General features: G+C 39.1%; 1 protein-coding gene across 7 annotated transcripts in view; it reads left to right on the forward strand.

Moving 5' to 3' along the window:
- The window catches only part of LOC131031479 (rhodanese-like domain-containing protein 8, chloroplastic), a 131108-nt gene that overhangs the window by 47104 nt on the left and 58082 nt on the right, over positions 1-25922 (forward strand). For 5 of the 7 annotated variants that reach the window (XM_057962604.2, XM_057962601.2, XM_057962603.2 and 2 more), the window contains one exon: positions 1821-1924. In XM_057962604.2, coding sequence (XP_057818587.1) covers positions 1821-1924 — 104 coding nt within the window. The other 2 variants (XM_057962602.2, XM_057962605.2) reach the window with 2 other exon arrangements.

Genomic DNA, 25922 nt, shown 5'->3' on the forward strand with positions numbered 1-25922 from the left:
TTTAATATTGTTGCTTTGTGACTTACGTGATTTGTACCCCTTGGCCTAGTTGCACAACTTTGTTTTTAAAAAAGGGGGCATTTTAGAATTAAAGTGATTTATCTTTTTCTAAGGTTAATTTTTAGCCTCCAAAAGTGGATACCTAGGAAAGGAGGCATATGAAATTGAAAATAAATTAAAAATCTCTTGAAATGGGCGTGGGGTTTCTTGGAGGGAAAAGTGATTTCAAATTTGTGTTGCCCTAATTTCCACCCCTCTTCTATATATTCACCTTTTTGGGTCTCATTTGATCATTTTTTTTGGCAACATAATAGGATGTTGCTGGATTGCTTCTATTGTTTTATTTGTGCTAGTTGAGGACGAAAGCCCTCATCTTTGCTTGCTGGTTTGGGTGGCGAGAGATCCACCCTAGCCGGAAGGAGTGATTCTACTTCAAGGGTCACATTGGTATTCCTGATTTCTATCATTTTGGTGAAGTTAGAATGAAGATCTTAAGTTGTTTCTGAAGTGGGTTTGGAGATTTTGGTGTGGTGTGTGTTTTTTATGTGTGGAACGAATTTGGAGAAGATTAGATGCATTTTCAGAGAGCTGGAGTGAGTTTCTAAGTTTTGAAGTGCACTTTCAGAGGTATTGGTCATCATATTTCTGTTCATATCTTTTGAAGATTGAAGACAATCATTCTGGGTATCTTTCCATTGTGCTCATCTTGGCTGGGTGTTGTCTTAGGAGCTATTGTTTGCAAGATTTGATGAAGAAGAACTGATTTATTTATGTCAAATCGCCCCTAGAAGCTTGGTGCCATCTCCTTGCTAGATTGTGGGCTTTGAGAAGAATGTTTAAGGGGTTTTTTGAGCACTGAATAGAGGTAAATTTCTGAGTTTAATATTGCTATTACCAAACAGTGAGAGCTGGAGCAGATTTGGAGCAGCTAGAGACCTTTTTATCAATTCAATAAATTGCCTTAGTCTATTTATGCCTTGCTTGGGTGCTGGACGCATCTCCGAGCTGTCTTTCTTAGTGAATGGTAATTGTATCAGGTCTGCTATTTGAATGTTTAAACTGATTTTCAGAATACTGTGAATTGAAATCTGATTTGTAATCTTTGGCAATGTCCTATGAAGCATGATTAAGGTTTGGTTACAATCTACTCTTGCTATTCTATGCCTTTATGCAAATATATTTTGTTATATGTTGATGCTTAGTTACAATCTACTCTTGCTACTCTATGCCTTTATGCAAATATATTTTGTCATATGTTGATTATTATCATGAATACAAACTGAAGCAAACAACAGCAATTTACTCTTCATTGGTTTTTAATATTGCATCATATAGATTTCAAAAATAAAATCAGGGGTGAGACATTACATGAACCTAGGTTGCCTTAAATAGATTAAGCATTTGGGTTAGAAGGAAGTCTAAAAGACCAGCTTGCACCATGTGAACAATTATATCAAATAAATCAAACTAAAAAATTCTATCATTTCAAGAGCATTTGAGGTTTGCATGCTGGATTCCAAATTAAAAATAGAAAATTGCCATTTTTGCCTTCCTTCCTTCCTACTTTTCTGTTTCCTTTTGTCATAGTTGGGATCATGCGTGATTTTTCCTGTTTGATTATACATGAACTAGTAAGAAAAGAAGAGTCAGTATTAGTCCCAACTAAAACTGCCATCCTTGGCAGGGGTTGAATTGCTGTTTTCTTGATGTTTGTTGTTTACTTATCAAACTAAATTGAGGCTTAAGCACATACTAGGATATTAACTCTGTTGAGGATTAGACTGGTGGATTTCTGATGGATTTTATTTTGTCCTTCTCAGACGAACATTTCAGATCCATTGGCAAGGATAGACAAAGAAAATACCGATATTTTGATGTATTGCACTGGGGGAATTCGGTGTGACGTTTACTCTGCTATTTTAAGGTAGTACTGCCCCTTAAGATATATAGTTTATTAATAGTGAAGCACTATATTAAGTAAAATGATCAATACTGGTTATTACTGTATTATCTTGAAAAGCAAGACTGCATGACTGTAAATATATGTGTTCAAGTTAATTTGCCACTAATTCAGAGTATAGGGTAGGAGTGATTACCACCACTGATCTAATCTTGCAAGTTAGCATCTTCCTGTTGGTTGTCACATTGCATTAAAACAAAGTTGAAATGATAATCATCAATTTTATAGCATTAAAAAAGCTTGCATAGTATTTATTATTTACCTTAGATTATATGCTGCAAACATCCAATTTCTGTTGGGCAAATGTGTTCTACAGTGTATGAACTGTTATCAAGAAATTCTTGAATGTCTAACTGTTGTGACCATTTCACACATCGCTCCATTAGAATGGGGACCCCCTCTTTTGCTTTCTCTTTGCTTGTTTTTCTCTCTGCTTTTAGGATTTTGAGTCAGTGAGTAGTCTGCCTGGGCTGGCTAGATTAGGGCTAAACCTTGGAAGCTCGTTTTAGGGTTTCTTTCAAGCTATGTCTAGTCTTGTTTGGGAAGTTGTTAGTCATTTGCCTGAAACTTCAAGATTGCTAGAATGAAACATGCCTTTCAGGGGAGTCAAGTTGGTTAGGTCAGGGGGCAGGGAGAATAAGTCTCAGGTCAGGATAGGTCTAGATTGAGGGTTTACTTGTCGGAGTCCTGCTTGTTTCCCTATCTAAGTCAGTTGAGCTGAGCTAGTGAGGATAAGGAGTTGGGTTGATCAAGTTAGATGAAGGATGAAGCAAATTAAGGTAATATCTAGCCTGGAAATGTCAAATTCGCTCCTGACCCTTCCAAAGGGTCCAGGGCGAAAATCATTGTAAAACTCTTTTCTCCTCATTTTTGACTAAGTGATGATTTCTAAAAGGCATGATTGGAGGTGAATTGATATATTCTTGCCTGGAGAGGGATTTGATTGATTTTGAAGAGCAAGATGATGCCAGAAAGAGGATTTTCGCTCCTGACCCTTCCAAAGGGTTGAGAGCGAATTTCATCCTAAATACTATTTCTTGCTTTGAGTAGACTTGTAATCCTGTTCCTAGCCTAGAAAATGATCTAACTTTGCCTTGTGAGATGGTTTCAAACTTGACGACAGAGCAATTTGGCTTGGAATGAAGATTTCGCTCCTGACCCTTCTAGTGGGTCCAGAGCAAAAATCTTATAAGAGCTTATTTTTCACTAAATTTGGCTAACTTTTCATGTGCAGGATCTCTTGGAATGAAGATTGGACATCATTTGATACATTTGAAGATTTGGAAGCATGCAAAATGAAGATTTTTGGACAAGAAAGGTGAATTTCACTCCTAACCCTTCCAAAGGGTCCAGAGCGAAATTCTCAATAGCTCCCATGTTGCAATGAAAAAGGCCAAGTTTTGGGCATGAGTGAAACAAGAACAACTCCCTTTTGCCTCTTGAAGAAGTTTCAACTTTGAAGAATGAAGGATTTTGCTTAAAACCTAATTTTCGCTCCTCACCCTTCCAGAGGGTCTAGGGCGAAAATCTTTATAGGAGACATTTATTACCTTGTTTGATCAAATTGAGGAGCCTAAGGCATCATGAAAGGAAGAATGAGCAAGATGAAACCCTTAGGCATGTTTGGAAATGAAGAAAATGAAGGATTCTGGCCAGGAAAGGCAATTTTGCTCCTGACCCTTCCAAAGGGTCCAGAGCGAAACTCCTTATAAACCCATTTTTTTAGCCTTTCTTGGATATGAAATCCTATTCCTAGCACAGTGAAAGGTGAAATCCCGCTTAGCAAAGAAGTTTCAAGGTGGAAAATGAAGGATTTTGGTCAAAATGGTGAAAATCGCTCTTGACCCTTCCAAAGGGTCCAGAGTGAATTTTGTCAAAAACACTTTTTGCTATCAAATTTTGCTAAGTCAAGTAGGGGATAAGATGAAACATAGAAGGAATTGACCCTGGGATTAAGTTGAGATTGGAAGAAATCGTCAAAAGGTGAAGAAATTGAGCCCAAAGGTGAATTTCGCTCCTGACCCTTCCAGAGGGTCCAGAGCGAAATTCCTAAAAACACCTATTTTCTTGCAAGGACAAGGCAACTTTTTAGATTTTATGGTTTGAATGGGTGTGAGAAGGTATGTTTTGCCCTTTGAAGATAATTGAGATAGTCAAGAGGAAGCAACCAAGTCTAGAAAATGATTTTCGCTCCTGACCCTTCCAGAGGGTCCAGAGCGAAAATCCTAAAACCTATCTTTTCTTCCAAAGATTGGACTAGACCAAGCTTAGACATGGGTGTGAGATGACATTTGAATTGCCTTAGAGTGAAAATGGATTGCCAAGAATGCAAGTTTTGAAGCCAAGAAAGAAATTCGCTCCTGACCCTTCCAGAGGGTCCAGGGCGAAATTTCTAAATTCTCCCTTTTTCTTGTAAATTTAAGACAAGATTTCGCTATTCATGACTTGGATGGGAGTAAGACATGATGTTCTATCCCTTGGAAATGATTTGAAGATGAAGGGACGAAGGAATTGCCCTAAAACCTAAAAATCACTCCTGACCCTTCTAGAGGGTCCAGAGCGAAAAATCTAAAACCAGTGCATTCCTTTCAAGTTTGTGCTAAGACAAAGGCTAAACCAAGCTAGAAAAGGCCTTTGAGACCACTTGTGATTAGGTGTTTGTTTCAAAATTTGATGATTCTAGGTCAGAGAAGGAAAATCGCTCTTGACCCTTCCAAAGGGTCCAGGATGAAAATCCTTCAAACACCTATTTTGCCTTGCAATAACAAACCAAGCATGCATGAAGTGAATGAAGAGGATCATTGCCTAACCTTGTGAGGTGGATTGGAGTTAAAATGATGAGGAGTAAGCCTAAGCAAGGAAAATCGCTCCTGACCCTTCCAGAGGGTCCAGGGCGAAAAACCCTAAAATTACCTTTTTCCTCCTGATTTGAGTGAAACTAAGCCTGGAATTCAATGAAAGAGCCTATTGGAATGCCTTGAAGAGGTTTTGGACCTTCAAAAATGAGAATTTTGAGCTCAAGAGAAAAATCGCTCCTGACCCTTCCAGAGGGTCCAGAGCGAAATTCCCAAAAATGCAATATTCCCTTCAAAATTTTGATGAGCTAACCCAATGATGGAAGGAAATGAACCTTGGAGATTGCCTTGGAGGTGTTTTATGATCAAGCTAAGGTGAATTTTGGCCTAAAATGAAAAAATCACTCCTGACCCTTCCAAAGGGTCCAGGGCGAGATTCACATTTTCACCTAATTCTTGCATGAAAAATGATATAAATTCAGAATACAAGACTTGGAGTAGGCCAAAGCACGCATGAACTCACCTTCCAGGAGATTTTGGAGTCAAGAAATGAGAGATTCAGGACCAAATTGAAAAAATCGCTCCTGACCCTTCCAGAGGGTCCAGGGCGAAATCATCAGGAAGCTTCATTAAACCTCAATCAAACCTCCATATTCCTAAAATTTCACCAAATTTGCCAAATTCAAGACATTTGGGAGGTTGAATTAAATTCGCATGAATTAAAGCATTTGCAATTTAATTAATTAATTTTTAGGCCTTGAAATAATTGAATAATCCACCTTGGAGGCATTGAAATTAATTTTAAAATTTAAAAAAATAAAGGTGAGCGCTCAAAACATATTTACTTGCCTTTACAAGCAAGTCGGCCTCCTTTTTAGTGGTTTTTATTTTATTTTAAGGCTTATTTGCTAGGTCGGCCTTATGCTTAATTAGGGTGAGTACCCTATATAAAGGAGGAGTATTGTTTCAAAATTCAAATCATTCATTCATTACTTCTTATGTGAATTTTGAGGAGCAGATTAGAGGAGCGAATCCCAGCAGATTGGAGGCGAATTTTTGCTAAATGTTGGAGGCTAGAGAGGGTGAAGCTCTTTTGAAGGTTAATCAAGACATAATTCATCCAAGGAGGACAAGAAATTCAATCTTTATCCAGCAAAAATCTGATTTTCTTTCTTCCATTTTCCAAAGTTTATAGTTAAACATTCAAGGAGAAGGTATGAAGAATCCTTTTGAAGTTTCTATTCAAGACTTATTTTGATCTCATAGTAATCCTTTGAAAATCTAAGTCTTGTGCAATCTGATTTTCATTCATAATTTGAAAATTCATAATTCTTGAGTTATCATGTTATTTTCAAAATTAATGTTTTGAACTATTCTCTTGAAAGGTCTCAAGTTCTATACTTTAAGGTATGATGCTTAAAGACTAATTTTAATTTTTTTGTGTAGGCATCAAATGACGACCCCTAAAGCCGGAGGATCTACTAGCCGACAAGCTCTCATCAAGGAAGATCAGAGAAGTGACAAATCGGAGACCAAGATTGTGTCCAAGTGGAGTAATATCGGAGACACCAACTTAGGAAACTTCAATGTGAAGAAGTTTCAAGAGGTCCCCTACATTGGCAAGCCATCACTTGTTGCAAGGAGGATAATCGAGAGTGGCATCATCAAGGCAGCAGGTTTCCCTCCCGCAGTCAAGTGTCATGAGTTGATGATCGAGTGTGCCCGCCACTATGACTCACAGTCAAGGACGATTGTAACCAAGGACGGGAACATCTTAGCCTACCTTTCAGAGGAAGCCTTGGACCCTCAACCCTAGGCCCAAGGTTAGGACCTTATCCTCCTTGGCCTCATGCGGTCCTTAACCGATGGTCCTCAACCATCATCATGAGGTGACCCTGTGGTCCTTGACCATTTTTATGAGGCATTGTGCCTAGTGAGGAATCTCTCAGCGTTCCTCCTATTGTGTTCCTTCTATCACAATTGCAAACAATGATAAAATATACAAATTATACATCATTATGTTTAATTACATTAACAGTATTTAACATTCCCCGCTTATGTCATATTAATTATACTGAATTAACAATATTATATTATATTATCAGCATGATATTGTATTAGCAATATTATTATATTAACAGCAGCTTATTGCATTAACAATATTATATTATATTAATAGCAGCTTATTGTATTAAATTGTATTAATAATATTAAATTGCTTTAATAATATTACCAGCAAACCTCATATTCATACCCGTAGTGTTTCCCAGTCAATGTGACTGCTGATGTGTTCCTTATTTCCTCTTTTTTTCTTATTCTCCAAAGAGATCTCAATCTCTTCTTTAAAATCTGCTTACTCTCTTGGTGTATGCACTTATCTTCTTTTTTTTTACACACAACACCCCCCATATAGAAAATGGATTTGATATCCATTATATATGTTATCACGCTGAAGGGTTGCAATCCTTTAGACGTAAGAAACATCACTTTTGTTAAGTGCACCTCTTCATGGCAATCTGATTAATTATCCCTTATCGCATCTTTATGTTTAACTATGATTTGTTATTTCTTACTTGCTTTTGGCTAATCACTATTGTTTGCTTCCTTATAGTAATCGCTGATTATTATGGGCCATAATATGATTGTTTGTATAGTAGCATACCAATAAATATTAAGATATGGCAAACATATTGGTGTCTGCACCAATAATGTTGCTGAATTTCGAGCATTATCTTTTGGTCTCGATCTTGCCATATCCTTGGGAATTAAGGACATTATTGTTGAAGGAGATTCAATGTTGGTCTTTTAGTAAGTTTCTGCTAAGAAATGTGTCTCTTGGCATCTGCAGTACTTGTTAGAGCGCATCCTTACACAGTTGAAGTGTTTTTCTACCTTTTCTATCTCTCACTGTTATAGGGAGATAAATGGTATTGCAGATTACTTGGCTAATAGGGTTGTTGTTGAAGGGGTTGAGTATTTGGAGGTTTTCCCTCGAGATATCCCTGCCTCTTGTATTAGTATTTAAAAAAAAATAGATTGTACATGCTTGTAGCCTATATTACACTCCTTGCTGAATGTGGTTTTTCTTTCGCATATGACATGGAGGAGGGTGTTGTATGCCTTATCATAACTCCCTTGTTTAATGGCATATTTGGGAAGTATCTCTGTAAGGAGCAAGGGGGGTGTGGAGGTTGCAATCGTGTGTCTTGTAATAGTAAAATAGTTTGGGCACAATTGTAGCCCTCATTATACTCCTTGTTGGGTGTGGCTTTTCTTTCGTATGTGACATGAGGAGGGAGTTGTCGGCCTTATGATAACTCCCTTGTTAATGGCATATTCGGTAAGTATATCTGCATGGAACAAGGAGGGTGTGGGGACTGTAATCGTGTGCCTATTGGCTTGGCATGTGCTGTTTTTGCTCTTTATAGGTCTGTTGTGGTTTACATCTCATGATTAATGCCTTGTTTTCCTGATTATGAAAGTAATTTGAGTACTCGGGTTTGTTTAGCGTATTATCTAGGATGTATTCATTAAATGTTAGTTTGTTGTACTGTGAGGGCATATTCCTTTCATCATTCCTTGTTGTTGGTTCCATGTGTTATTCATGCTATGTCATGTTGGGAAGGTTGTCTTGGGTATCATTGTTCGAGTGTGCTTTTTGCGTGCGTTTCCCTTGTTTGGCCATTTACTGATGATTATTTTGAGTTGATAGATTGATTCATGTCTGGGTATTCAGTGGGAGTTGTGGTTTTGTGGCATGCTCGTACCTCATTATGCTTGGATGATTTCATGCTGCCAGCCTGGTTTTTGTTGAGACATGGACCAGCTAGGACTCGAACCTAGGACCTTCCATATGTTGCTGGAGTGCTCTACCACTAAGCTACTGGCCCCTCTTGGACCAATCCATCGTCGGTCCGAGTGTGGCTTATTTCCAACACCAACACCCCCCCTTAAGCCACACCTCTCGTGTGCTTGGGGCTCTCAGCCTAGACCTGGCTCTGATACCATGTTGAGACATGGACCAGCTAGGACTCGAACCTAGGACCTTCCATACACTGCTAGAGTGCTCTACCACTGAGCTACTCGCCCCTCTTGGACCAGTCCATCGTCGGTTCGGGTGTGGCTTATTTACAACACCAACACCCCCCCTTAAGCCACACCTTTCATGTACTTGGGGCTCCTAGCTTGGACCTGGCTCTAATAAGATGTTGAGACATGGACCAGCTAGGACTTGAACCTAGGACCTTCCATATGTTGCTGGAGTGCTCTACCATTGAGCTATTGGCCCCTCTTGGACCAATCCATCGTCGGTCTAGGTGTGGCTTATTTCCAACACCAATAGTTTTCTCTTTCTCCATATGATTATAAGGAATGATCTTTAGTCATCATATTTTAGTGATGAACTTTGCACATTTGAGGAGGTTTCGCATATGAAATTGGTATTTCATAATGCTTCCTGTGTGGGAGCGATATATATTGAGGCTCTGTGGTTGGCCTTCTTATGTCTCTTTCTTCTATGCTATTGTTTATTGCTTGATAAGATGCTCTGTTTTATCCGAAATATTTTGGTTCGATTTGGTGGCTGGTGGCTGTCTTTGAGATCTTGGAATCTGCAGATTAATTGGTATCTGAGATGGCTCCTCCTCTTGTTGCTTTTTTCTTGGCTGCTTCTGTGGACATTTCTGTGGTTTGGTTTTATTTTGGCTCCTCGAGGTCTTCAACATCCTCTCCTTCTCCTCATTTGGGTTATGTTATGCTTGCTCACAATGTTTATATTGACAGGGTCTCTTATTATGGTTTCCCTTCTGCTATGTGGTATCATTCTAACCAGTGGTTTGGAGAATTGTGTTTCATAGACAGGGGTGGTTCAGATTGGAGTTTTTGGCAGCAATGGCTATACATCTTCCTGAGATCATACTTCAATTTTTTCCTTCTATATGCTTCCTCTGGCAGCTTCCTTTATATCTAATGAGGCTTATGTAATTGGGATGGGTTTTTTGGATGAACTATGCCAATGGGCATTTTGTAATGGGTAGATAGGCTTGTGTTACTTGAGCAATACTGAAGGGTTTTCTTACTGGTTCTTTCCCTTCAGTGCTCTTTGAACCAGACATTGTAAAAAAAACATTTAAAAATTAATATAGTTCAGTGGTGCTATCCACTTTTATCAAAAAATAAAAATAAAAAATATTAAGATATAATTCTTTTCTCCACTAATTCCTTGTGGGCTAATGGTACTTTGGCTAAGTGGTATTAATCGATGGCCCTTGCTTTTGGACTTTGACAGATCATTGTTTACGTGGATGGTTATATATCCTTATTGCTCTTGATCATGTTTTGTACGAACTTGCCTATGGTTATTTAAATAATATTTTATAGTAATTATTGCTAATGTAAGTTAATATTTACTGTGGCTATTAATAATTATTGTGAATATTAGTTAATAATAATTATTGATTGTGATTATAGATGCAAATTAATATTTGTTTAATAACTATTGTGAATGTTAGTTAACAATAATAATTATTGATTATGATTATAAAATGCAAATCAATATCTATTTAATAATTATTATGAATATTGGTTTATGAACAAATAAATAGTTTAGATCTTCGTCAAATAGAATGTATATACTCAAAATATAAGGGTTATTACATTAAGTTGACTATCCTTGATGAAGTTGCTGTCTTTGTATACATTATGTCGACAATCCTTGATGAAGTTGCTGTCTTTGTATATCATGTAAATTGTTGGTTAATCAAACGTAGTCATTGCGCATCCTAACAAAGAAATCGACTGTCAAACGTACTGATTATTTTTCGTTGCTTATTTTGCGATGAAGTCGGCCCTGAGACAATTACTACCCTTTGTCTTGAAATAAATCATCACTAAAATGAACTTTCAATGACCAATGGACTTGATTAATCTTCTTTGACTCGTTACTTTTTGAATGTCTTTCTTGATTGCTTTGCCCATATCTTGTTCCTTTTGTATATTTTGACAATGATTTCCTTGACTTGGATGTCATTTGGTATGAATGAAAACTCTCAACATTTTGCTCATACACTTGCCAGTGATCTTGTTTGGTCTTGTATGTTATCAACTTCATTTATAAAGATAATATAAGTAGCTTCCTCCACTTATCAACACAATACTCAATGAAGTCTTGTTACCATCCTTTATGTATTATTCTTGCTAAACCCATTCATTGTTTCTGCTACTAACTAATTTGGAGATGTCCTAGACCTACCACGCCTGGACCACACAATGTTTGGTTCCAGAAATGGGGATGTTACAGTTTAGGGGAGGATAACTCCAAGGTTTGCGTTTGTTTCTAACTGGTTTGACCTTCCCTCTTTAGTAGGCTTCACATGACACTGAAATGGGTATTAGATGGTGATGAAAGAATTATGGAAACTTGGTAACTTGCTTTGAACAGCCAACTGGATAAAGTGAATGGGTTGACTACCTTATAATTGATTTTTGTCTATCTACTGAGTAGAGGACATCTTGTGTTGGGTCAAAGTGATTTTTTATGTGTTTGTGAAATTTAAGCTCAAACCTATAGGACTTTGTGTATAGACTCCTAAATTAGTCATTTGCGATCTACTTATTCTTAATTAGGAATTTGTTTTCCAGTTATAGTGCTAAGTTGGATACAAGCGCTAACTTTTATGGTGACAAATGGAGTAAGGGCCTTATGAGGCCATATGTAGAGGTTTTTATATGGCTTTGATACCATAGAGGATGTATACCTCTAATATGTAGGTTACCCTTTCCATCTGAGGTGATCAACAATGGATAAATCTTATGACCCACTCATTGATAAGCTTATCTCGAAGCTGGCAGATTGTTAGCCATACCACTTACATAGCGGGATGGATTCGACTAGGAGCATGTGGGCCTTGGGGCAAACGACATACCTACAATGGATGTCTCTGCTTGCTTAGTGGTTTGATGGACTTGAAGGAAAAAAAAGTTTCTATGAAGAATCAATAGGTAATAGTTGAACCAACCTTGTAGTATAGTTTTGGAATATACTAACGTGGAAATGGTATACTTGACCTTGTTGGTTTGAGGATGGACCTTTGGTGTATTGGAATAGATTGAATCCTCTTTGCACTTGCTGGTTGGTGCAAAAGATCGGGCAAAAGAATGTGACCCACAATGTAGTGCGCAATGCATCGATATTCCTTTTCTATTTGGGATGCACTATGGGTAGGTCATAGTCATTTTTAATGTGTATGAGCTAGTCATTGTTGTGACCTTTTTCACACATCACCCCATTGCAAATGGGGATCCCCTGTTTTTGCTTTTTAGGGTTTTACTTTGGAATCACCAAATGATCTTCTTGCAATCTTAGCATATGTGGTGATTTTGTTCAAGGGAGGATAGAGTGTCTTTGGACATTTTATTCTAATGTTTGGTGAATGATAAAACACACACCAACAGAATTGGCACTAGGAGGGTTGGACATTAGATCGTTTATTTTCATAGGTGGAGAAATTCAGCTAGATGGAACTAGTATGAACTTTGAAATGTCAAATCAGAGATATGTTAGATCTCTTTTATGTTAGAAAATCCAAAAAAGGTGAAAAGTTGAATTTTTTTTTTAAAAGTATCAAAAAAAAAAAAGAAAAAATCTCAATGGATGAGCGACCACTTCATATTTCTTGTTGTTAGGACAGCCTCCTTGTGGACATCACTCAGATTCAAGAAGATTTGAATGCACAACTTCACCCTAGGAATTTGTCATGATTTGCCTTACCGGGGACGTGCCAGATTCATGAAACAACCAAGCATGATGAGATGAATTGCTTGACATTCTTGTCAAGGATAGAATTAGTTCTACAAGGAAAAATCTTCTTTTGGGATGTTACAAAACCAGAATTGTGCATAAAGTTTGATGATGAGGTCAATGGAAATGATCCTTTCTCAAGATTCAGGTTGAGAATTCAAAATCAAATAGAATTGGGCAATAAACGACTGGAAGGCGTGTTGCTTCCTCATTGGTGTTGGATTCACAATGAACCACATTCAGAATTCACTTGTTCTATATGTGAAGAGGCCATCAACCAAGCTAGATGTCAGTTGGGATTATCCGAATTACCAAGGAAATGCACCTAGAATGAGCATCTTAGTTCTGCATCAAAAGAACAAAGCATTGCAACATCATCAGGATGTGAAGGAAGAAATTTGGAAGAAGATAGTACAATTGAATCAAGCATTCAGGTGGATGAAGATTGTTCCTAGATCACACTAGAATGAGAAGCCTTTGAATAAAGATCAAAGAAGCAATGGAATGCATCTAAGCAAGGAGAATCACCCATGGCAACTGTCAACATATTGAAGTGAATGAATATACAGAATTGCAAGTTATTGAAGATCATCAAGAACAAGAAATGGGGGACTTAGCTCAAAGTAGAGATGGTATAAGAAATTTCCAACGTTCATTCATCAAGGAGAAAAACATGAAGAGGGAAGTGGTTCCAATGCACTTCAAGAAGGAATAATCCTCGACATGGAAGTTCAATCATGCATAAACAAGATGGAAGGAATGATAAGTGGTTGGGGGCAAGATGGAATGTTTGATGATCAATGGGCTACCAAGATGGAAGCAAAATATGAAATGCATTTCGCATCGATGCTTGATCCAATGATCACAGTCATGGAGGAATTGCTAGACAAAATTGAAGCACATGGAACGCTACTTGATGAACAAGTAATTGTGACAGAGACAAAAAATGAAGAACAATTCGGGTTGGGGCTTGATCCATTGTTAGGGATTCAAAAGGAGCTAGCACATGAAATGTTCCAAATTCCCTTTTGAACCCAATTCCCACCACACTCCACCCAGTTTGGAACGTGATGCTGATCTCCATGTTTCAGATGCAAGTGGTATGGTTCACCATCAACTTCAACCTCCTGATGAAGCAATGGATGACGAGCAAGAATTCCTATCCACGAATGAAGACCACTAGTTCGTATCTTTCCCTACTGTTGACTACAAGGAATATCATTTTGATTATGGAGATTTAGGAAAGACAACTTGTTTATGGATCAATCATGGTCCGGGTGAATTGCCCCAGTTACTAATCTTTCCTGAAGTTTTGCTTGAGTTTCAGATTTGTACTTTGGAAGAATATTTTTTCGAGTTTAAAGATAAGTTTGCATAACTTCATACTGTGACCGTTGCTTTGTTGTTCCCGCACATCCTGAGAAATCATGCTAGGAGTTGTATATACTTAGGTCTTTTTAGTGTCGTTCGCTTAAAATTTTTGTTTTTTTTAGAGTAGGTTTTCTTTCATGGTTCGGGTCAATTTTCTTTGTTTGCTTTAGATTAGTTGTTTCGCTTTCTTAGTTTAATTGCTTATCCATTTTGTTTTGCTTTCAATAAAGGGGATCCCATTTGTGAAGGGTGTTGTATCTTAAGAACTCTAGTGTTTGCACTAAACTATGTTCAGCCCATTTCTTGGATAATTATTTATGAAGTATTTTTAAATCCAAGGTTGTTCTTTTTCAACTTCATCATTTGGTTAGAACTTGTACTTGACTTGGAAGGGGATCATTTATTGTGTCTTTACGCCAATATCCTGTGATTACTATACTTTTACACAATTGATTAATTGCTCTAGGTCTTTAAGCTTTGCAGGAAAAGTCATGGTAGGTGAAAATCTTAAGTCTTGCTTTAGCGCCACTGTGATTCTCAAACCCATATGTGAACTTTAGTGTTTACAAGTGTTGTCCTCATTTTTGTTTTAAAAAATGATGGACCATTACATAAAATTTTTGTCAAAAAATGAAAATTTTACTCTATGGAACGCTTCCCGAGGCATACTTTCACCTTACCTTTGGACGGGACTAATCCTCAGTCCATCTGCAAATCACATTTCAAATTTCATCTCATTTTGGTTTCGTTTGCTATGTTTTTCCTTCAATTTCAGATTTTTTCTCCCTAATTGCAGGTGGGAAATTTTCCTTAAGTTGCAAGTTTTAATGTTTTCCTTTGTTTTAGTCTTTGTAGGGAAATTTTAAGTTAATTGCAAGTGCACTTTATGAAATTAGAACTTGTAACTTACGTTTTATTTCCCCTGTGATGCTTTTTGGCTTTTTAAGTCATAATAGGAACTTTTTGGATAAGTTACAAGTTAATTTTAAATTATAAATTTAAAAGTCACTTGTAATTCTTTTATAAAGTTCCTATTTAAGTGATTTTACTTGTAATAGGGATTTTATTCCTCTATTACATATTTTATTTTCAAGTCACTTGCAAAGGGAATTTTATTTCCCCATTACAAGTTCTTTTTTCAAGTTAAGTTATTAAAACTTGTTAAGGGGATTTTATTTTCCCCTTTTAAGTTATTGTGACTTATAAATCTCTCTCAAAAACCCAATTTTGCCTTGTGCATAAAAAAGTGAACATTTTAAACTTGTAAATGAGTTTCTAAAACCCGATTTCGCATGTTATTGGCAAAATTCGAACTTCTTGTTCTCCCTCAAGAACCCGACCAGCTTTTGGGAGCAAATTTGTTGAAAGTTTCAATCGATTTTTGTGGAGATTTTCTAGGAGGAAGAAGGCGTTTTGAATTCTTAGCTATTTTCATGCATCTTGAAACTCTTTCCATGCCATTTGGTGGATTTATTTGCTGGTTTTAAGGCGTTATAACAGCAATACGTGTTATTCAAACGCCACGATTTGCTCCTCCAAAATGCCACAAATCTTTCATCTCCTAAGTCGTTTTGCCCTCTCTTGCCTAGGCATTGGGGTTTGATGATGTTTTGACCTCTTCTCATGCCATTTTGTTAGACGTATTTGCTGCATAAGACGTTTTTAAAAACCCTGGCTAGGGTTTTGGGAGTTCGATTTGTTGCTTATTTAAAGGTTTTGCCTCTTCATCACAAGGATTGTTGCATTTCCTTGGAAGAGCATTTGGATTGAAGCAAGGTATGATTTCTTTTCATTTTGTTTTTATTTCTTGTCTTGTTTTTATTTCCTTGCTTAATCATGTTTATTTTGATAGTTCTTGCCTTAAACGGTTTTGTGAGAGAGATTTTCCCCTTTGCAAAGCAATTTGTAAATTGCATTGATCTTCCCCATTTTCACTCTTTACTTGCATTCGAGATTTTAAATCCTGATTGCAAGTAAGATGAAAATAATTGATCTACCCCTTTGGCTGGAAAATTTCAACCATCTTTTGGTGAAATTCCAAATTTCTAAGTTGGAAAATACCCATTCTTTCAAAATTGGGTTTTTAAAACCGGATTACAAGTTGAAAGGTTCTTTCCATTTTGTTAAAAGTGATCTTCCCAAAATCCTTCCATTTTTGTTCATACTCATTGCCTTTATCCGTACATACCATTCATGCCATTTCCCACATGTTAAAATCTCATTTTTCACCCATTTCTCCATTTTCCTTTTTACAAGTATACTTGCATTCGGGTTTAAAAAATCCGATTGCATGTTTGTCCTTCCCCACTTGTATACTTGTAAAACTTTCCCCAAGATCCGAAATTGGTCAAAGTCAAGTTTCAAACATTCCCATTTATTTCCCATATTTCTCTCACAAAGTTGTGAAGTGCAAGGGTTGGAGTTCTTCCCATTTGAAGAAGAAAAAATGTTAGTTGCAGCTGATCTTGATGTTGCTTTAACACTTTTAAGTTTTCATCGCAGCATACCAGGTTGTTCTTCAATGTCAGATTTATCATCATCTTCCATTCCAAAGAAGATGAAGTATAAATATGGCAAGTACCAGAATGAAGTTTCCCCTTCACAGGTTTCCTCTCCTATGGATCATATCAAGGATACAAAAATTGGGCATGTTGACATGTCAGAATTCATCAAAAGGGTGGAGGATCCGCAGGATAGTAATATGCAGTGTTTGTTGGACAGCCACATTCGTCATGCATCTTCTTTTCCAGTGGCTGCCCTAGAATCTGAATATGTTCTTGCTTGCGCTCACCATTTCGACAAGGAGACGAGAACAATTAGAAATGATGGTGGGGAGGCAATAATTCGCCTTGATGTGGATACTATTGAGAAAGTCTTCAGAATACCGTCAGCCCCTGTGTATATGGTGATTTCCAAGGAAAGTTTAGCTGAGTACTATGTCAAGAGGGAGAAGGATTGTAAACGTCACATTAACAGATGGATCCATGAGCCAGGAGCTGCTTTTACAAGGTGGGCTAAGTTATATCGTTGTGACTTCAAGTGGGAAATTGGAGACATCATTACTCTCCTCAGTAGAATGTTAGGTCTTGAGCATTCCAATGTTTTTGACCCTTGGACGTATCAGTTTATCATGTTCATAAGGCAGTCCCATCACATCTCATGGGGAGAAATTATTAGTGATGCTTTGTGTGAACAACTTGCAGCATTCCCTACAACTATGACATTTTACATGAACTCATACTTAGTGTATTTGACAGCGTCACTTAGACATTTGTCTTTCTACCAAGGGTGATCGCTCGCTTATACTAGTGTGGGAGTACTATGATCAGCTGCCCTTGAGACCCAACAGATTACATTTCAGAAGGGTTCAGGATGCATTCTTTGGTTATTTCATGTGTCAGTTTGACAAGACTCTAAAGAATAGAAGAATATCTGATGAGGCATGGGAGAGGGTGAATGAGTATGGTTGCTTGTTCCTTCAATTCCCGACTTTCACTTATATGAGAGTTGGATGTTACAATGGGCAGCCATACATGCTCCCTAGATACTCAACTGATAAGATTATTCTTATGGAGTTGAGAAGACAAATCATGGCGGTTCATGCACATCATCTGTCAAGCATAAGGTTGGAATGGGGATTTCGACAACTAATCCATTGAAGATTGGCCAGTAGTCCCTCATCACATCCACCAAAGCCAAAGCTATGTGTTGACATGTTTTTTTATGACCGCGTCTAACACAGAATAAAGTCACCAACAGTCACCTTATCCTCTCTTGATCAAGATTAGTCCGTATGCTAGGATTACTTAAAGTTCAAACAACTAATTCCCAAGGTTCCTTCAATGCATGGATGTGCCTCAGTTGTTTGATGGGTTTGCTGATAACCCAAGGGGGCCTTACGTATGTTGAAGAAAACTTATGCAAGCTCATTGATTTTTGTACGAATTATTTGCAATGAAAGCTCTAGTTTTGGATCTTTTGGATTTTGAATTATGCGGAAAGTAAATAGGAGTAGGGCAGAGAAAAACTAGACTAAAAGTAATCTAATGCTATGAACAAGGAGACGGGATAGCTTGCGCAAAATCCAACCACGCTTCGCTTTGCTAGCAACGCACAACTACACGAAGGCGGTGCAATCTTCAGAGGGTGTGTTTAAAGATTTTCAAATCTTCAAGAGAGACCATCAAATTGAACAATGTCTTCTGATAATCGAAGTTAAACATACACATATAACGGAGGCTCAGGCTAACTTTGCGCGGTATGCAACAATCAGTTGCACACCAAAAGTATGAGCACGAATTTTGTAACAAGCGATCCTATCAAATCCAGTTCGTCTAACAACATGAAAGCAAATCTATTCTATGAAGAGAATGAGACCATGCGAGCTCCGAAACAACACAAGGACACACCAATAATTGAACAATGTATTAAGTGTTTGCTTCAAAAAAACTCTTAGCAACAATCTCTGACGATAGTCTCTCCCCCTTTACAAATGAGGGGGTCACCCCCTTATATAGGCCTCAAGCCAGGATTACATGCAAAACCCTAATTAGGGTTTTCCCTAAAGATTCCCCACTCAAGGTGCAACAAGGTGGGAATCGACAATTAATAACCCACTATGCCCATGTACAATTAATTTAAAAGAGCCTAAAATAGCGCCCACTAGCACATTAAATGTGCCACATGATGTTGATTATGCCCAGAATATAACCGAACCATCATAAATGCCCATCATTCTCCAAGTGACGGCGACATGCATGAAGAATCTGTCATAAAACCATAATGAGAAGGCGACATGCAAGAAGATTCCCTATCTGATGGTGACATGCATTGACTGGAGCCAAGCCCAGTCAATATTTCTTCAGCAATAAGTATGCCACTACTATTCAACCAAAAGACTTTCGTCCAAAAATGGACGACCATTATCTTGTTCATTTATGGCGTATGCAATGAATCTGCCGACGACAGCTTCCAGTTCTCCGATGGAGACACTTGACATGTTTTCAATGTTAAACTCCATCAAGGCAATTTCTTCTTCGCTCCTGGAAAAGAATCTTTCCCACTCTATCATGACTTCCTGCGTTTTCTTCATTATACCGGAGAATGAAGAAACATTTGCAAAATGTTCCTTAGGGAACGAACCAACGAAGAAGAAATCGTGCAACTGGGATTTCAGGGAGTTCACCGTTATTCCTCTGTCACTAAGTTTCCTTGCAAACAAAGCTTCCATGGCACTAAGGATTTCTTCCTGTATCCCTCTGATAGACTCCTTCAAGGTGACAGAGTCAACGCTGAATTTGTCAAGGGTGTTCTTTCCTGAACAAATGGCGTAGAACCATTGGGGAAAGTCATAGGCTTCATTTTCTTGGATCACTTTCCCGTCCACCAGAGTTTGCCTCGGAGTCTTCGTCAGAGCCCTGAGTCGCGAAATGGTTAAGTCTTGGTAAACATCTGCATCTTCCCATAATCCTTCTGCTATCTCTAATCTGTTTAGGAGGGCCACGAACTTCGAATGAAGGTGAGCTAGATCCTCAATGAATTTTCCTACCTCAGCATATACGTCCTCTATCCATTCCCGGGAATTTTGCGCCATTGCTTTAATAAGCTCCGCATCATCGACCACTTCTTTGGGAAGGGAGGGAGGAGGAGTGAATGAAGGACTTGCTTCCCTGAGGGGTCTTTTGAAACTCCTGACGTATTCGCATAGGAATCTATTTTCCTCCCTCAGCCGCTTACATTTTGCCTTTGATTTCAGCAACTTCTCCTTCATGGCTAAGGAGGAATCTTCAAAGTCTCCCACTACTTGACCGGTGGAAACATGGCTAAGATCAACCTGTTTGATGACGTAATCCTCCTGTCTAATCTCACTCCTATCTTTATCCATTGCAGGTTCAGCGATGTGCAAAGTCCGGGATCCAGGTTCTTCCTTGACCACCTTGGAAAACTTCCGGGGAGCCTTTGTTTCCGCTGGGCGATCCATCCTCTTCAATAATTCTTCTAACTCCTTAGCAGGATTGGTTCCTCCTTCCACTTCATTCCCCAGCCTGCCTATCAACCAGTCTGGTGCGGGGATGGAATGGCTATGATCTTCTGCATGCTCCTGTTCTTGAGATTCTTCCTCCATTTCACCAAGGATAGTCTCCATGAAGCTATCCTGGCGAACTTCTTCCTAGTGCAGGGGACTTTCTTGCCTTTGACTTCTCGGTTGATGGTGGCCTTGTGAAGCATTGATGCTGAGTATATCAGGTGCTGGAACGTTCCCTGGAAGTGGGCCTATGGAATGTGGAAACATCTCCACTTCTCGTACACTCGAGGAACTAACTGGTGAATGCTCCCTTTCTGTCCTTGCTCTCTTTTGTGGAGGCTTCTCTTGCTGAGCTTCCTGTTGAACCTCGTGTGGGATTTCCTGCTGGATATCCTTCCTCTGTGTTGTTCTTGGCCTTTTCGGGGCATTTTTCCCTTTGTCCATCCGGGCTTCCCGTCCTGCCTGGACTGTTGAAGAGCTTTCAGTTGCCTCATTGTGGGAATCTAGACTTCCCATTAGTTGGTATGTTAGGTGGGCATTTTCTTCCACCAACTTTCTTGTCTGCCTGTCAATCCAGTGCTTAGTGAATTTCAGCACTAGTCTAGCTAGGATATTCAAATCATCTACCTCAGGCTTTGACCAATCTGGCAACTGGATAGGTTGATCCTTTATTTTCTCGAATTCAGGTTGTGTTAAATCTGAATCTTCCTTCACCTGATCCGGCACTTGATAAATTTCTCTTGTTCTGATGGTGTCGAGGGGCAATTTGGAATGCATTCTTCTTCGGATCTTGAGGTCATCCTCGACACTTGCCCAATAATCCTCCAAGTGAAACCTATGTATGAATTTGACGCCAACAACCTTCCTAATTTGGCTATAAGGATCATATTGGGCCCTGGATGTGTAAAATGACAGGCGGTAGAATGCCAATTCCCTGCCACACTTTCAGCGGCTTCCAAACCTGGGCATATCTCCATGAAGTCCCCGAAGACAACTGGAAATTCAATTGATTGTTTCTTCTTCTTCTTCTGCAGCTGATCATAGGCAGTTAGCTGCCTCATGAGCTCAAGCAATACAAGCTTGTCTGATGGATATCTGGGCAATTTGTATGACTGAAAGGAGAATCCTTGCGTCCTGATGTATGTGAATTTAGGAAATTGCAAGAACGCAGCTCCATACTTCTGGACCAAGGCACTTGCTTGTGGCGACAACCTCACGTGCAACTTATTCTGCATAAGCTGTGTCAAGTACATGGTGAAAGTGTCGTTCGTCAACCTGTAAGAATTCATATTGTGGAGATGCAGCTGGGGATAACACTCATGTACTTTCAACTGAGCTGGTCCGCAGCCCATGATTCCTCTTGCTGGCAGCCCATCGAATCCTCCCCTTCGTGCAAGCATATAGAACAGGTAGGAGCTCATGAAAAAGGACTGGGACCTTTTCTCTTTCAGGTTCTTCAATTGTTCATGTAGGTAGTGACTGATCAATCTAACCCAGTCGATCAACGTATTTGAATTCATGATCTCGCCTATGTAGAAGAACATCCAGGCCTCAAAGTTCACCGAATGTGGGCATCCCATTACTCTTCTTAGCATTTTTATCAAGTCTACATACTCCTGCTTGAACTCGAAGATTGTGAGAGTTTTGGGCATCTTGGAAGTGTGCATTCTAGGCTTCAACAACGATTGCTTGTTGAATAAATCAACGCACTTGGTAGGGCCTGCTTCATATACTGCCTGAGCTCCGCTGCTGGTCCTGTACGTCATGGAATAATGTGAAGGGATTTCGAAAGCTTCACCAATTGACTCTGGAGTCAATGTTGCTAGTAACTTGCCATCTGGTGTTGAGATTGTTTTCCGCTCCAGATTGTAATGTGCTGCACATTCCAAGACCAGGTCTTGGCATTGAATCGCGGGAGGAAAACCAATTGCTGCAACTATTCCACTTCTCACAATTCTGACCATTGTCGGGGATGGATTGTGCCTTGCTGTTCTGAACATCCGGATCTTGAATGCAGCCAAGTTGAATGTGCCTAAATTAGTTTCGCCGATTTCATCCCATCTTGAATTCAATCGAGAATGAGGAAGAAAACTCTGCATCTCCGCCTTGATCAATGCCTGCCTGGAGATAGTAGCTGCCTTGCTTGGTTCCGCCATCTTGGAAGCACCTCGAAATGATGAAAAAAAAAGACTAAGTATGACTATTCTTTACTCTTCCACTTCTTCTTTCCTGAATCTGGCACGTGAACAATGAAATGCCTTTCCAAACTTATATAGAATTCTTAAGAGGCATTGATTTAGCAATTGCATTCATGATGCGTCATACTTTCCCCAATCACTGCGCCATGCAAAGGCAACTTCCCATGCGAATGAGTTCAAATTTAGAATTTTCCTTAAATGCTCCAAGTCATGCATCATACTTAGAGAAATTCCTTCTGCCAACTCATTGATTTCATTCTTTCCAATTTTGGAGGGAATTCGAATGATTTTCTTAGGATTTGCTCGATTCCATTCTAACTTGTCGTCTCCTACTTTCGAAGGAATTTTCTTGCCTCTTCTCAATATCCCTATTTTTTAGGGATCTTCCTAAAATTTAGGAGTCAGGTTCATTGGATGGGGAATTTCATCCCGATTCCGAATCTATAAAATTTTCCACACTTGGTCCAGATTTGGTGTCTAAAAATAGCAAATTCGAAAATTCGCCCGAGGGGAATTTTGCTTTTTATTCCTCCTTGACTCCTTGGATTCCATGCCTTTGGCAAAATTTCAATTTTTTAGCTTGGGTGGAATTTTCACCATGCCAAGGATTCATGGATTTTCCTTCTGTCATGGGAATCCCATTTTGGCACCTGACTCCACATTTGGGCGGATTTTTGCTTTGTACAGGGATTCATGGATTTTCCTTCTGTCCCTGACCTCCTCTGTTCAACGCCTGACTGCATCCTTGGGCACAAATCACACTTGGCCAAGGAATTTCATCTTTTCTTTGTTATCCTTGGACATCCTGATTTGGAGCCCTCCACCTTACTTGGTCGGAATTTTCACCCGGAGAAGGATTCATGTAATTCTTTGTGAATCCCTGGGATCTTCATTTTGGTGCCCAAGCTCATACCTGGGCGCAATTTTGACGAGGAGAAGGATTCATGGATTTTACTTTTCTCCTTGGGAATCTCATTTTGGTGCCTGACTCCAGATTTGGGCGCATTTTTGCTTGTGCCATGGATTCACGGATTTTCCATCTCTCCTTGGGAATCTCATTTTAGCGCTTGACTCTAGACTTGGGCGCATTTTTGCTTGTGCCATGGATTCATGGACTTTCCATCTCTCCTTGGGAATCTCATTTTGACGCTTGACTCCAGACTTGGGCGCGTTTTTGCTTGTGCCATGGATTCACGGATTTTCCATCTCTCCTTGGGAATCTCATTTTAGCCCCTGACTCCAGACTTGGGCGTATTTTTGCTTGTGCCATGGATTCACGGATTTTCCATCTCTCCTTGGGAATCTCATTTTAGCGCCTGACTCCAGACTTGGGCGCATTTTTGCTTGTGCCATGGATTCACGGATTTTCCATCTCTCCTTCGGAATCTCATTTTGGTGCCTGACTCCAGACTTGGGCGCATTTTTGCTTGTGCCATGGATTCATGGATTTTCCGTTCTCTCCTTGGGAATCTCATTTTGGCGCTTGACTCCAGACTTGGGCGCATTTTTGCTTGTGCCATGGATTCACGGATTTTTTGTTCTCTCCTTGGGAATCTCATTTTGGCAGCTGGCTCCAGGCTTGGGCGCATTTTTGCTTGTGCCATGGATTCATGGATTTTCCTTTCTTTTAATCTTCTAGACTTAGAATATCTTGACCTCTCGGGATTTTGAAGTGTTTTCCCGAGCTTTCCATTTTAGGCATGGATTTCCAGCACTTGACCCATTTCTGGCTCTCTTTGTCTACTGTCTGACTTTCCGGAATTAGAAATGTCTGCTAACGTCTGATCCTCGTCGCCTTGTCTGACTGACCCTGCCAGTAATGACTTTCCAACAATAGAAACCTTCAAGGTGTCAGCGTTAGATCCTTAGACAAGGTGCACGAATGACTTACTATAAATAGAAACTTACTAAAAATAGAAATTACTAAAAATAGTAAGTTTGATTTTTGGCAAAATGGCGACATTTCGGGACTCGAAAAAATCCCTAAAAAATACGAACTTTCTAAAAATAGAAAGTTGCTCCGTTTGGGCTCAAATTTTACTGGGAGGTCCCTTGAAGGGTCCTGATTCCAGTCGTATGTTCAGTTTTCCAAAACCCTAACCGGAACCCCTAAAATCTAGGACAAAAGGTAGAAACCCTAAAAAGGAACAAAACAGGCCCTAGACTTCATAGAATTTGCCCGACAGAGAAGCAGATTAACTCTAACTGACCCCCGAACATCCGCAAAGCGGAGAGATTGAAGAGATTGCTACCAACAGACACCAAAAAACCAAGACCAAATGACCAAAAGGCCCTAAAAGCTAGGGGGTCCCTATTTGGGATGAGGTGATGTGTGATTAGGTCACAACACTATGGAGACCGAGATGCAAGAGATAAAACTCAAAAGGTTTAAGTCGAGCAGATTTTGACTACCGAGGTATGAAGGAGAGAATCAAAAAGTTCTTCATACATGTCCATTGTATAGAGGATATCTAGGTGGTTCTTTGTACAGAAAAGGAGGTTCTTAAGATGGACTATTGCCGGCTCATCCTTGAGCAGATTATTGATTTGAACCTGGTGGACATTCTGCAAGGGATGATTGATGATGGGAATGTGCTTGATCCAGAGTATGTCTCACGGAGGGTTGATGAAGCCCCACTTCCTTTAATCCAGTGGTCATGTTGTGACGTTTTCACACATCGCCCCATTGCAAATGGGTACCCCCTTCTTTTTAGGCCCTCCCAGTTTTTTGGCTTGCGTTTTTGTGGTCTTTTCGCAGTAGTCTTGTCAATCTCTCTGCTTTGCAAGTGTTTGGGGGTCATATTGATTAAATCTGCTTTTTGTTTGAGTGAATTTGGCTAAGTCTAGGACTCGTTTTGTGAATTTTAGGGTTTTTGCCTTTTGTCCTAGATTTTAGGGGTTTCTGTTAGGGTTTTGGAAAAACTGAACATACAACTAGAATCAGGACCCTTCAAGGAACCTCCCAGTAAAATTTGAGCCAAGACGGAGCAACTTTCTATTTTTAGAAAGTTCCTATTTTTTAGGGATTTTACTAAGTCTCGGATTGGTCTAATTTTGCCAAAAATTAAACTTACTTTTTTTAGTAAGTTCTATTTTTAGTAAGTTTCTATTTTTAGTAAGTGCTTTTCTGACCTATTTTGCCCAAACCTTGACATTTTGAAACACTTACTATTTGGAAAAATCTATTTTTGGCAGGGAAACACTGAAAGCTAAATATCTCTGAAGACTGAACGTTCCTGAAGACCATTTCTAAATCCGGAAGAGTCAGAAGGCAGACAATTTGGGTCAAAAAATGGTTAAGTTTGGAACTCCTATTCCAAAAGAGGAAAGCATGCAAAATCATCCAAGTCCAGAAATTCACATCAATCCACCAATGTCATCCTGATCCGAGAATGGCCTGAAATTTGACTAAGTCTGGAAATTTGGAAGATCTTCCAAAATCCAGAATTTGCATTATGATTCCTATGGACCTGAAACCACTCTCAAACATCCTGACAATATATATGAAATATAACTTAAAGTATAAGTTCCTTTCTTATACTTAAATGTTATATTTCATATCTATATCCTGACGAAGAGCCTGGAACTTGTGAAAAAAATCCATGCATCCATGGACAAAGCCAAAATGTGCCCAAGGCTGGGCTGGGGCGCTAAAACCAAGAATGAATTCACAAGTGGAAAAATCCACCTCTCCATAGACATGTTGAAAATGCGCCCAAGTCAGGGCTGGGGCGCTAAAACCAAGAATGAATTCACAAGTGGAAAAATCCACCTC

Source organism: Cryptomeria japonica, chromosome 6, assembly GCF_030272615.1.
Source record: "Cryptomeria japonica chromosome 6, Sugi_1.0, whole genome shotgun sequence".
Taxonomy (NCBI): domain Eukaryota; kingdom Viridiplantae; phylum Streptophyta; class Pinopsida; order Cupressales; family Cupressaceae; genus Cryptomeria; species Cryptomeria japonica.